The 14,488-nt window shown below is 36.5% G+C and overlaps 1 protein-coding gene across 17 annotated transcripts in view; it reads left to right on the top strand.

The window, feature by feature from the left end:
• Positions 1-14,488, top strand: part of NR2C1 (nuclear receptor subfamily 2 group C member 1) — a 54,317-nt gene that overhangs the window by 11,422 nt on the left and 28,407 nt on the right. For 9 of the 17 annotated variants that reach the window (XR_005604592.1, XM_039571609.1, XM_039571606.1 and 6 more), the window contains 3 exons: positions 2,563-2,638; positions 7,140-7,247; positions 12,060-12,290. Coding sequence is in view for 16 of the 17 variants with exons in the window: in XM_039571609.1 (XP_039427543.1) it covers positions 2,585-2,638; positions 7,140-7,247; positions 12,060-12,290 (393 nt within the window). In the remaining variant the exon portion in view is untranslated. Of the gene's footprint in view, positions 1-2,562; positions 2,639-7,139; positions 7,248-12,059; positions 12,291-12,377; positions 13,008-14,488 lie in introns of those variants that run through there. The other 8 variants (XM_039571614.1, XM_039571612.1, XM_039571615.1 and 5 more) reach the window with 3 other exon arrangements.

Genomic DNA, 14,488 nt, shown 5'->3' with positions numbered 1-14,488 from the left:
GTTCTCCCTTTTGTCTGCCATAGAATGAATCTGACTGCAAAAGAAATCAGTTCAGTGTGCTTACCTAGATGATTGGTGCATTTCTGCCAGCTGAGTTTTCTGTCCTTTTAGTGAGTTAAATTTTCTACTGTGTGGTCAAGACCATCCCAGCTTGGTCAGGGCAAGCAGGACCTCCTTCCTGGGGGTGAGCTGTAAATTCTGTTCAAATTGCTTTTGAAACTATTCCTTGACTCTGCAAGTAAGAAAGAGGTTTCTGCCAGTTCAGTTGCTTGAACTGACTTTTCAGAGCATGAAGAGATGAAATTATAAAAATGGAAATGGGATAGGAATGCCTGTTGCAGCTCTCCATTTCAGTAGTTGATCTGCAACATGAAATGCTGTCTAAAAGCTTATGATTGAAATACTGAAGGTGCTTTTTTTCACTGTTATGCATGCTCTTCAGAGCAAAGTTGCATGGTTTATTGGAGGTGGTTTCAATTAAGATATTTTAGTACAGCGTACTGGTGTTACAAATACTGTTTTTTTCAGTGCCCTTTGGTTTAGGGATCGCTGAGTTAAATAAAGCAACAACACACAAGAGAACATACTTCTGAATGTTTATTTAAATTGAAAGTGCAGGTGTCAAAATATAAAACACCATGTGATTAATATGTAAATTCTTGTCAATAATTGTGAGTACATTCGTTTTCCATTGTGTGCGTGCCTCATGAGCTCAAACTCAGATGATTTGTCTAGCTTTGACAGCTGGTTCTGCATCCATAGGTTGAATCTCCTTGTGCTTATTCCAGACAGCATGAAGAGGTAGGACAGGATCAAACTTTTCTCCAGATTCCTCTTCATCATAAGAGTTCAGTCTTGTTTGTGTACTTGAGGTCCTATGCTCGTGCAAGTGTAGTTCAAATGAGTCTCTTTTAGATAAGTTTCAGAAATTCACTGCTAATGGTTTATGCCTCTCTGAGAGGTAGTTTCCCTATGACTGGTGCATCATAGTTGAATACATATGTATTCCTTCACTGCTTTACTCCGAGGTAAAACATGTCAGTTTAAATCACTTTCAGTTTTCAAGCTAAGTTGTTTTACTAATACATCTCGACTGTGAGGGCAGTTGCATCTGATGTAGGAGAACTAACTAGCTGGTGCAAATTAATTCCTCAAAGCCATTTTTTGTTATTTTGTAATGAAGTAGCACTCATTTCTGGCACTGTATGTATAAACAGTGCAATATTTTGTTACTAGTATTTTATTTAAAAGAAGAAAACATGGATAAGACACATTGCCTATCTTGAAAATTTCAAGTGCTCTTTGAATAGTGATTGTGCTGCAGCTCACTGGATGCAGAAGTGGGCTGATAGAATGCTCATGGAAGGTTGCTGATACTGGATCTTCCTAGGAGATAATGCTTTTCAGCATAAGCTTTAGAATCATATCTCTATATGCATGTCTGTCATCTTTTGTCCTAATTTAACTAATAATGCAGTGTGCTAGTAAGTGATTAAGAATGGTGTACAGTGCCCAAATATTTCTGTATTTCCCCTTTCGCACATTAATTAGGTTTTAGTATACCATTGGGCACACCTCCAAGGCCTGCAGTTCTTGTGCTAGTTGAGAAAGATTTCTCTTTCCAATTTTAAGAGCAGAAATAGCTTGAGTTAAATTTGATTTAAAAATTAGTTAAATGTTTTATTTGCATGGCTCATTGGGGAGGTTTAGAGATTCACTGAGGCGGTGGTAATTCCTAGGAGTTCCAGAGAAGTTAAAGAATGAAAACCAGTATTAGTGTGAGAGTACTGTCTTTGTTCATACAAGAAGTAGGTATTGCAGTGCTTTTAATTAGCTTTTGTCAGTAAAATTGTTTATATGGTGCTTCATAATTTGTGAATGTTCCTTTAAAGTACTGTCTAGTGAATATTTGTATATCAGTAATATAATACATGCCTTGCCAAATAAACAAGGCATGCATCTGAATCCTTTATACTGCATTCATGTAGTAGGGTCTGTTAAATCCCACAAAATTCTTCTCATGAAGATTTGGGCTTATGCTGTAACTACAGTGGTGATAACGAAACAGCATCTTTTTTTTTAAACACGTATTTTCTGTGTCCCAAGTACTGCCTCCTGTTAGTTACGAAATTGACCTTCGGGCACTCCTGTTAATACTAAAAAAATCTTAAAGAGTTCAGAAGAGGTTAGATTTGCCCCTCTTGATTTGCATTAACAAAACTGTCTGTGTTCCAGTTTTTTAAGATGTTAAATATGTCCCTACTGATGTCATGGTCAGTAGAAGACTTCTGTTCTCACAGTGATTTTACTGCTTGTTGGAAAAGCAGAAGCGGAAAAATAGGAAGTCTTTGTGTGAGTTATTCAAATAAAACAATACAAAGTTTTCAAATAGCAAATTAATTATTTTTATAGAATTAATTTTATGTATAATCAAACTTTAAATTTTGCAGGGATGTCATCTTCATAAAACTGTGAACGCACTTATGTGAACTATATTTTCCCCAAGATATTTTTACTTTTGAAACTACAGATGTTAAGCATCTTCTTTCCTTTCTTTGACAGGAAATTCTGGTGATTAGAGATCATGGCAACCATAGAGGAACTGGCCCATCAAATTTTTGAACAGCAAATGGGAGAGGTACATAAATTTTGAGTCCTATTTAAGAGAAATTGAATAATAAAATATACAGACTGATATGTAAAAACCAAAATTAGCAGAGAAAATTTTTAGTACAGACAAGACTTCTGGACACTTCCCTCGGAAGGCAGAAAAACTTACTATGTCCATTTTAAAGTTATGCTGCAAAGTCTTTTTTGCCAAAGTCCACCCTACAGAAATTAAGAAAAATCTAGCAGTGTTTCCAGTAAGTCAGTAGCTGTTCAGCTCTGCTTTTTGGGCCTGTAGTGGTTTTCAGAGAGCCATCTGGTTGTGTAATTGTTTTACTCACTTTTAGTTACAAAAGTCAGGACACAGCTTTTACTTTACAACTATGCAATTCATTTGTCAGTTTTGTTTTCACTATTAAAGTTTTATCACGTTCTTCGCTTTCAGATATATATGCTTGCTATGTGTCAGAAGAAAGACTGAACTGTTTCTACAGATTTCTAGTTTCAATTTTTGTGACCTGTGTGCAGAATCTGTGTACTGCAGCCAGAGAACTGCCACAGATGCACAGATAGTTTGAGAGTGTGGATATGAGTATACATAGTTATCTAGAAAGTTTCAGCATAGCATAGAATATTTAAAATTAGCACCCTTTTAAATTAGATAGAGGCAGTAATTTATTTATCTTAAATATATGTTATATTTTAGCTTGAAATATCCACTCTTGCTTTCTTGTCTAGACACAGACTTCTCAAGTAATTTTATTTCCTCTCAGCCTTGATTTCAGATGGAAAAGTTGGAGTGAGGGATGGGGTGGTTAATTCTATTCTGAATAAATTCTCACAGCTTTTATTTTGTAGCATCTGAGTGTTGCTACGGCTATCTCAAAAGGACTTAAGTGATTTATGGGATGTATGAGGTTTTCTTTTTATTACTTGTCCTCTTTATTAGATGAGAACACCTGTTTAATGCAGTTTTGTTTTGGGACTGTAATTCTTTGTTGAGGTCTAAATAGGGCTGTATTTCCTGTTTAAATTTGTCTCTTTTTGACAGCGCAAGGCTAGTCAAAGCTAGCTGAAGTGTACGTTCCACTCAGAGGATGGTGTGATGATGGTGTTTAGCCTCTGTGGGGGTTGTTTCTCAATTTCATAATGTGATTCAAGGAGGCACTGAGCTAACTTAATATCTCAGTAACATGGGAGAGAGAGGGTCCTTTTTCTGTTTCTTTCCTTATTAATTTTCCCAACAACAGAAAGCTAATAACCCAGCCAAAACAATTGGGAGATTTTCTGCTGGATTAGCATTGATTAGGGTCTGAGAAGGCTCCAATGAGTACCAGAGCCAGCACAAAGGAGATGGCTGGTAGCCAAAGGAAGGCAGGGGAGAAAACAGACAGAGTGAAGGTGCAGTGCTGCAGAGAGCTATTGGCTGTTCCTGTTCATGGTGAAATCACAGCTCTACAGTTTTCAAGGCTGTTTTGTCAGCAGTGTAGATTAGGATTTGTCCTTTCACAAGGTTTTACTGTGTCTGAGATGGTCACACTGTATTTGGGAGCAGTGCAGCTTAAGCATTCCCCAATCCTCACTTAGCTACTTATTCTCATGCTATGCTAGTCTTGCTCATGTAAGCTCTCTGTGTCATCATGTGGTGGACAAAACTAGGAAAAAAAGTAAATTACAGCATAGTGGAGGAAGGTCATCTCCCTCTTGGTTGTGATCAGTGTCCTTATTTTGTCCAGGTTGCAGTCCAACCAGGCACATGGTTGGAAGGACTGAAAAGCATCCCCAAGGGCAGTGCAAGCTGGGACTCCTTTAGCCAAAATTACTGTCAAAGGTGCATGCCATGCATGAGTGTGCTGCCTGAAAGGTGGAGTCAGCAAGGAAAGCAGTCTCACAGGGGCCTTCATGCAATAACTTATGTTCCTGCCTACCTGCAGGCTGTTATTGCCTGGTGGCATTCCTAATCACCGTAAGCACTGAAAAATCATAGTTTAACATCTAGAGAACTTCAGCAGTATTTTTGCTAGCATTTATAATTCTCTTGAATGTTGAAGTAGTTTTAATTGAATTTACAAGAAAAATTTACATGAGTAGAACCTGAAAGGAAAAAGACTTGAAAGGAGAAGGTGTTCCAGTATGGAGGAGAATGGAAAATGCTTCTGTGTCTCATCGAAATAATGGTCAGAAGTCTTTTGTGACATAGAGTTTGATTTCTTTTTAATATTAATTGTTGTTCATGAAGGATTTTAAATCACAAAATTATTGCAACAATTTTACAATGGTGTTCACAAATGTGTTTTTGTTGATTTAGGACTTTTTGCATAAAAGCAAAACATTAAAGCAAAATATAACCCTTTCCATATGGGTACTGTGCAGTGATTATCGTTTCTCGGACTCTGCCGTCTCCTAGTCATCTTTTGCTCTGTGTGAGATAATTCCTATCTCTACATCAAGATCACATTTCCTGATTCCTGTGGGGAAGCTACCTGCCAAGAGCCTGTAGCATTCTTCTTTCTTTAATCTGTGGCTGGGAACACTGAGTATATGGTGGTTCATTTCCACAGTCCTGCCAGTTTACTGTAACAGAGGAAAGCTACATAGTTGTCGAAACAGTCTGTCACACACATAATATAAAATACAATTTTTAACAAATTTTGCAATTACTCTTACTTGCAATAAAAAACTTGTATTCTGCATAGAAGCAAAAATGTCAAGCTGATATTTTGTGGGGTTAAAGAGCAGTTTTACCTTACACAGCGTGGATCATGACATTTTAAGGGAGCAAATGTAAAGCAATTCTGTAATACATAGCTTATTTTGTAAAGCAAAGATAAATGCACATAGAACTCTAATCACTTCTGAATCACCACGTGTACCTGTCATTTTGAAAGGCTGATGCAGAATTTTAGTGCTTGAAAGTACCTCTCTTGAACTGAAAACGCTGCTGTGTAATGAGCAGTTTTTTGTTCTTTACTTAAGCAAAGAAGTGGATGAATTGTTTAAAAGTACTTGTACTCAGAAAAATCGGGTATTTTTAGAAAGCAGTGTCCAGAAATGGCTTGGGCAGTAGTTTGACAAGCATTTCTTTTGGTGGTGCTGGCAGCTTAAGCAATCTCCCCAGCAGCTTAACCTCTCTCATTTGCTCTGATGCATCTGCTTCTGAGCATTGTGGAGATCTGGACTGAGGGTTTGATCTGTGCTAATAATAGCCTTTGTTTGTCTGTTTGCTGGGCTGCTTTTCAACCTGCATCAGTGTCCTATTCCTGATCACGGAATGACTAATCAGAGAGTTTTACCTACCAAACTGAGGGGAAAGGAGCAAGTAGATTATGAGACTGCTACCAAAAGTAACACCTTTTTGGGCAAAATTTCAAAATCAATGTAGGCTGATAGGAGCTTGTATTTCTGCTGTAAGACGAAGTCTTACCCACCACCCCTCTCATACTGACTCCAGCTGCATGTTCTGACCTTCTTTTGTCTGCTGGTACTAGCATTTAGATGATGGTATGGTTGCAAAATCAGGAAGCTAGTCCAGGAGGACCAAAAAACCCTCACAACCTGTTACGAAACAGTAACTTTACTGCAATATACATAGATATTCTCTGTATTAATTGGGAGGGGCAGAGGGGGAATCAGGTGCAGAAGAGTATTTGTATAATGGTGTAAATACTGGGAATTACTATTAATACAGATTTGCAGGATGTTGCAGGCAGTTTGTGAACTGCAAAAATGTTCTGGAGTTACCTGGGAATTTAAGACAAAAATTTCAATTTGAAGGCATCTGTAAACTCTGTTAAGACAAATTCTCTTTGTGCTGCAAAAAATCTGACCTTTCTGATCAAGCTGCTACAAATGGCAGTTCTCCTTAATTTTTATTGACAGGTAATGTAGTGAATAATACCTTCCCCCATATGCTGTTGCCTGTAGGATGTGAAGAATTTTAAAAATATTGATAATTGTTAAAACACTTCCATGAATTGTATCTAAGAGCATTCACACAGAGATTTTAATATGATACGCTGCTTGCCAACTTCATGCAATTTATTAGTTTTGTCTACCTTTGTTAATAGTTCCTCAGTATAGAATTCTTTAAAAGAAAAACAGAATTGAAACTGCCAGTTGTTGAGTTTCCATACAAGAAAACCTTCTGTCATTTCAAGCAAGCCATTAAAGTACATTTAGTGCAAACATAGCACAGCTGTGATGATAGATATTGTGTCTCATGAACATCAACAGTGGTAAATATTCAGTTGGATTGACATACATGGACTTGTCGACAATTAATCACTTTACTTAAAGTGTTTGTAAATTTCACATTGGAAGGTATTTCAGAATGGGTTTAAAGGCAAATTTTCTAATTAGAAAAATTAAGGTGTTGAATTAGATTACAAGCATTTGCATTCTTTATAGAATAGGAGTGTCAGACTTTCCATGGCCTTGTTCAGAGAAACCATAAGGTTTAATCCATTAAGGTAGTGGATCCATTAAAATAGTATATCCATTGTCAGTCCATTACATTTGTTTCTTCTTTCTAGGTTACACATTCCCAGGAAGCTGTTACACAAACACTAATGGATGGGACACCACAACGAATACAGATCGTCCCTGCAGATTCAGGCCTCTCTTTATCACAGCGTATACAGGTATGCTTCACCTGATGCATTTTAGAAGCAGAGATGAGCTATTTGCTTCTGCCAGTTTTCACATGCAATTCTTTTTTGTTCGCATCATGTTACTTGCTTTCATGTAAATATTCAGCCTTGGATGGCAGAGACCCTTTCTATATGAACAGGAATAAAACATCATTCCAATCTTCCCTTTCTTTTTTCCTTTTTTTTTTTCCTCATAAGAATTTTCCCATTACAAAAATACTAAATCACTGAACAGAAAAAAACTTTTGGCAATACTGTAATGAAATGATTCCTTGAAAGCTGGATATTTTGTAGATCTGGTAGTTCAACTAAGTTGGAGGATTTCTTCATTTTGGAGCAGAAGCAGGGAGTGAAATACTGCACTGTAACTTTGAAGTCATGAAAAAGTGCAGGGAAACTTAATGTCTGAGAAGGATACTGGTTTTTGATTGTCCCAACCCATGTTGTATGTCTTGGTATTATAATCCATAGCCTTCCCAGGTAATAATCTCCAGTTGAAGTGAGGATATGAAGTTCTTGGCAATGTAGGTACTTAAATCAACATAGAAATGTGTATATGGAGACTAGGAAGAATTGGGGAATGAAATTTCATATTTTATGCCTTAAAAGTCACTGCAAGTCCTTGGAAACGTTTTATTTTTAATTTTCATCTTAGAGAAAAATATCAACTGCAGAAAAAATGTAAAAAATACTCCCAGATATATGTTGTTCATATAAAACCACACATTTAAGTGAGCCAGCTACTAGTATAATCTTGGCTGCTCTTTCCTTTTACTGGCTTCACTCTAAAACATTGTCGTCTGTTTTTTTCCTGTTTTGGTTCATTGTGTTGAAGCTTTCAACCTTCCAAGGCTCTTCACAACTGTCCCACATACATGATGGGGTTTTTAAAGATTTATTACCACCCACTTGTGCTCTAGTTGTGGTGGCTGTCTTACCTATCCAGGAGGTCTTCATTCTTTCAGCTACCTCCACTCTGTTTCTATACTTCGCGTACAGCTGTACCTTTTATTAACTAATTTGTGTTCATCAGTTAACCATCATCTCTTTACCTTTGATTTTCATCATCAACACCTATGTGCTATAATATCCCTTTAGTGTGAAGCCATTAGATACAATTTCAGTATCAGAATGTGAGACACGGACATACAAGCCCATGAGCCTTTACTGTTGAACAGTACTGTTGGTTCACATCCAGTGGCAGACTTCTAACCTTTCTGTGACAATTTTTTTGTGGGGGAAGACCTGCTCTTGGTTAGGCACTGTAGCTACTGCAAATATAATGAATGTAGAATAGTTGTATTTCTGAGGACAGGGACTTCTATGTAGTTTTTCACATCTTCTGTAGATGGAAGATCACTTGTTTCTAACCAGCTACTTTGTCCCTTGTCTTTTTGCATCATGCTCATTAATTCTGTCTTCAAAATTGATGGTAACACTTCAGTTGTTGTCTCTTGATATGTGTGGAACAACACTTAGTCAAGTGGCATCCTTCCTACAAGAGACATCTACAAACATATCACCAGTATCAAACAGTAGTAAAAACTTTGCTCAGAGAAGAATTTATGTGAAGAGCAAAGTAGTTTGTAGGAATAAGTGTAACTCAGTGAAATGTCCACCATAACTGTTAGATTGAATAATTTTAAGTATATATTTCCAATAAGTGTTTTTTCCTTTATTATTATTAAATGCACTTAATTATCTGGAATCTTGAAATAAAAAATCCTCAGTAAAAGGTTCTTTAAAACATGTTTCATTAGTCAATCTTCTTAGGGAATGCTAGCGTTTCTTCTGGGAGAAAAGTTGAATGCCACATTTTTTCAACAGACATTTTTGCACAAAACTGGCTGTTCTAAACAGGTGTATTAGTTGTCTGTGTTTAGACACTTTCTTTTTCCTAAAATAGGAACACACAGTTATTGAGGTGTTTAATTCATTGAAATGATGTTCAAATGGAAGTCAAAACTTGTTAACAGACCAGGCTTAAAAGCAATAAAGGAAAGTAATATCTTCCATTATCATCAGGGTGCTTAAATGAAGTACATGAGGGTAGTGTATATTTATGCAGTCAATCCTGAATTGATATATTCCTGTTTTATAACATTATCGTTTTAGCAATAGTGAGTTTCAGATTATTAAGAAAGATAGTGTGTTGTCACTGAGTCATGATGGATTCTCTTCAGAAGATAAGTGCTTTTTTTCTTCCCTCTGATTATTTTTTTCTCTTACCTTGACATTTAGGTATTGCAGGTTGTTGTACTATGGTGAACTGCTCCACTTTTCAGTGTCCCCATTGCAATGTAGGTGGAGTTTTTGCAGGTGTATGGCCATAAGAGGTCAGCTGCAGACAGAATGTGCTTAATTGTTTAAACTGCTTTCTCTTATGCCTCTGTCAAATGCTTGTCAGCTGCAGAAGCCACTTGTGCAGGTTGAACAGCTTGGTATGGATGTTAACGTAACACTGTATCATGTAGTGAAAACTGCCTGGGCATCCTCCTAGAATTGCAGGAACCCATTTGAAGAGTTGGGACTCTTATTTGTTAAATAGAAGGTGAAGTGAATTGTGTGAAGTAGCAGTGGTTCTTTTGCCTACTGTCCTGCCGTATTTATCTACAAGTACATATATTTTCTTAATTACACAGCTGGACTACCATAGGAAAAAAGATAACTTAGTATATATATCCCAAAATTTCAGCTGTAGTTCAAGTTCATGTCTTCACTGTTTGGGGCATGCCGGTTTTTGAGTTTACTTTGTATAAACCTAACTAGATGGAGTATATACCTTTTTTGGGGTACACACAGTTGCACTTTTAAGATTTGATAGGGAGACAAATTTTAGATAAGAGTGTCTTTCGAAGAGCAGGTCTGGAAATTCAAAAAACAGCAGAGTGTTCTGTTTGGCTTTTGTACATCTATGCACCCTGTTGAGGATAATATACATTGGATTTCTCCTAATCTAAATAAAATAGATGTGTTTGGAAAGAAGGGGAATGGAATATCAGCTACTTTGAAAACAGCCAAAACTTACACAGGAGAAATAAAGATTGTAAATGAAGGAAAATGGAACAAGGAAAAGGAAATTAAGGAAAGAAGGAAACGAAAATGGCAAGGAAGTTTGCCTTCTAAAGAATACAGAACCAACATAAAGGAATTTAAAGAAGAAATAAGGGATTGCTATAGCCATTTGTGGTCCCAGACGTGTGGATATATGAAAAAACTGAACAGAAAATTTATCATGTTGATAATTATTGTCATGTTTTTGCATTGTCTTCTCACCCTACACCCCAAATCCCATATTTTTTGTTCTTTAGCATTTAGAATTTTATCATTTTACTGGCACTTTTCTCTTAGAGAAGCTTTTAATCATATTTTGCAGAGAAAAAGAATTGAAATTTGATCCATTAAAATGTTAAGAGCACAAAGTCACCTGAAGGAAACACAATCATTTTGTGTATTTTGAAACTCATTATTTCTGAATATTTGAAAGTGGCAATATTGCATTATAACTGCTGAAATTGGATACTCATCACTGCTTATCTTTTTAAAATGTAAACTATACACAGGTATTGAGCATTTAGAGAAAGTAATAAGCCTGTTGTGAAGGTGCAATAGCAAAGCTGAAAAAAAACTCCTGTGAAATTATGCCTCGTTCTGTTTCTTTGTGCCATGGTTCTTCACCTAGGAAATGTAATTAATATTGACACCCCAATTACTGTGGAACTAGTTATGGTAAGTGTTAGACAATGAACTAAATGTCATCTGTAATAAAAATAAAATTCATATCTGTAATAGGAATGCTGGGTATGTGTAGGTAAACATAAATGTTTGGCTATAGTTTAAAAACCAAGTTAATAGGAGCTCTTTTATTGAGCTCTAATTCAAAATAGCTTGCAGGAAACAGTCTTTGTAGGATAATTTTCCTTAGTCTCCAGAATAAATCAGGGAGTTTTTCACATAGGCATTTTGATGGAGAAATTAAGTGACTAAAAGTGAGATTTAGAATAGAATATATATAGAGAGAGAATGTTGATTATTTTCTCCAAGAATTATAATCTTATGGAAAAGTTGGCAGAAAGTGGAGGATTATTTAATAAAATTCTGCTGTGTTTGTGCTTGAATATAGGGATAAAATGGAAAAAAACAGCCTGTAGATCTGTTCTTGATTACAGAACGAAAATCAGTTTTTCCTTAAAAGAAGAAAAGCAAAAAAGACAGGGAAAGAGATTCTGTTTCACTTACTTTATTTAGAAATGTGTATGTAGAAAAAGGTCCCCACAAAATGAAGTCTAAAATGTATATACAGGTGCAACAATATGATTGCTCTTCCTGCTGTTTGATGCTTACTTCTTTCACTTGGACATCTACATTTGTGGTTTTAAGAAGTTTTTTACTAAGTAACCAAACTTTGGAGGTGCTGTGAGCACTTCATGTAGAATGTGGTGAATTCAAGATTTAAGATTTCTCATAACCTGATGGGTCTTAGGGCTCAGCTACAGGCATGCCTTGAGTTCTGGATGTTAGAATTGTCAAGAGTTTCAGTACTGTTGTAAAAGCATGCGCCAGTTGTAAAAATTGAGTACGAACTCAGGTTTTCACTTCAAACACCCTTGGTTGAAATGTGTTTCAAATACAGTGAAAATCCAAGTTTTCGCCTGAGTTTAATTCGCTCTTGTGTGACAGAGGGGAAGATGATCCTGCTTCTCAAATGTGAAAGGCAAAATTCCCATTTTCTTCAAGTGCCCGGATTGGGTCCAAAAAGTTAACTTAAATTACCGTAACAATTTGAGATAAATGTATTATTAGATTGTCACAGATCAGCAGACGGGCCAGAAGATTCAGATTGTTACAGCACTTGATCAGAGCTCAGCAGGCAAGCAGTTCATCTTAACAAATCATGATGGCTCTACCCCAAGCAAGGTGATCCTTGCCAGACAAGATTCCACTCCAGGAAAAGTTATCCTGGCAACTCCAGATGCTGCAGGTGTCAACCAACTGTTTTTTGCATCCCCTGATATATCTGCACAACACATCCAGGTAGATAATCCACTTTATTTTGTAATTTTCATTCAAATGGGATAAGAAAAGATGTTTTATTTCCAAATAAGTCTGTCTGGGTTCTCCTTTTTGATTTTTTCCTTGCACTACGACTCATTGTGGATACTTGGAAATTATTAAAAACTTTTTTTACTAGATTTGTTGCTTTTAAAATTTATATGCTGGCTCATGATGTTAGAAAGAATAGAGTTATTTTTATTGTCATTTCCAGATTCTGCCATGCCAACAGTCCTTTATTTCTGCTTGTTGACTCTCCATCTGTTTTCATGTATTGTTAAAAAACATGCACTTTTCTCCATTATCCTTATCGCTTAACATTTCCTTTTGCTTGTTTTCCTTTTTGTACACTGTTGCAACTGTTCAGCTGTGTGAATTGTAGTCTACAGTAGTGCTCAGACTATTTAGCAGGAAATACATTAGTCCGTGGGGAGGAGAAAATAACACTAATGATTTTGGGTTTACTAATGTGATACTGTAACTAGCCAGGGTTCTAACTCCCTAAGCTGGTCCCCAGTGCACCTTACTCTCACGCACGTTATATGTGCCACTTCCATAGTTGCCACCCTCCAACTTCCAATCCTCAGCCTGGCAGGGATGGGATGGCACCGATGTGAATTATGTCAAAAACATGCAAGAAGAGTTGGGAGATGTGACCTTCTTCAGCATGAAGTAGGAGGTTACTGCACTCCAGCTAAGGTACAGTTACTGCATATAGTTCACCCACGCACATTTATGCTGCTGTTAAAATACATCAGTGGTAGGCCAGACAACATTCAGGTAGCTACAGTCCATTTAGTTCCTTACCAAATACTTAAACATTATGACCATAAGCAGCTGCTTAAGGAAAAATATTAAAAGCTGGCCAAGTAAATAATGATCTCTCTGAGCATATCCTTTTACTTCCATTAGCTGATGATACAGAGCAGCCTCCTGATTTGGAGACTGCAGTAAGACCATCATATTTGATAGCTGCTATTAAACAATCTTTTTTGTTATTTATATAGACCATATAAGCTTTAGTCTATATAATATCCTATAGTATCGTATGGTGTGCAAAGAATACTTAAGTTGATTTGGCCATCTGAGAGAAGTGTTTAATTGGGTGTCTCTTGCACTATAAGATACTAGTAAGGATTTGTGTGGGGGTTTATAAATCACTACAATATCCTCTTTCAGGTAATCTGTTTTCAGCTGCAGACCCTGCAGACTGTTTAGTTTGTGCTGTTCTGTGAACCAGTCCACTGTGATTCACTACCCACACGTTTTGTAAGCTTGAAAGAATCTCTGTATTATATAATACTTTTGTTTCTGAAACTCACAGTTCCTTGCAAATGGACATCCTAGGTCCTTGCTCCAAAGAATTGGATTACTGTGAATAGGGGACCAGTAGCAAAAGCCAATCCTATTGAGAGGTATTGAAGCATGCTTAGTGTTATCATCCACTTTGTATTTTAGGTAAGCCTCAACAAAAATACAAACCAATGGGATATGAGTAATCCACATAAAAATTATTTTCAAAGACAACTTAAGAGATGAGAAGTGTGCCACACTGGTTTAGAAGGCAAAATTCAGGAAAAGAGGAAGTGTGTACAAAAATTTGAAAGTTGTAGTTCTGATTGTATCATTTGGGCAAAATAGGTCAGTTTGAGAGGCAGCAGAGTATTCTGTCACTCTAGTTAAATTGTTCTGTTGTCTGCTGATATATATCGGTAGAAATTTCCTTTGTCCATTTAAAAGTTCATGAAATAGAGAGTTCCATTCATTTGTTGTTCACCTGCGTCCCCTTTGGGATCTTTGTATTTTCTCCCTCAAATGATCTTTCTGTCTGCAATTTCACCTGTTTTCTTCTTCTTCTGTAGCCTTCACTTGAAATGCCCATTTGTTTGTTCTGCCAAAAACCTCTCTGTTACTGCATCTTACCTTTACATTGACTCATTTGGCAAGACCCTTTCTCCCATCCTCTATTTTAACTTCAGTGGCTCTTCTTCATATTAATAATTTTTATTCCTCATGTTCAAGGTCAGTTAATGAATTCTCTGAGTCTGGGATTTTTATCTCCTCATAGGCCGACTCTATAGTCTTTCCATATGTGGAACTTCCCATTTCAGTGTAGCTTTAATTTATGGAAGGACTTAACATTTATTTGTATGTATTTTATATAATATCATGAAAATACA

This window comes from Corvus cornix, chromosome 1A (genome assembly GCF_000738735.6).
Source record: "Corvus cornix cornix isolate S_Up_H32 chromosome 1A, ASM73873v5, whole genome shotgun sequence".
Lineage (NCBI taxonomy): Eukaryota > Metazoa > Chordata > Aves > Passeriformes > Corvidae > Corvus > Corvus cornix.
This window is presented reverse-complemented; position numbering and strand designations above follow the sequence as displayed.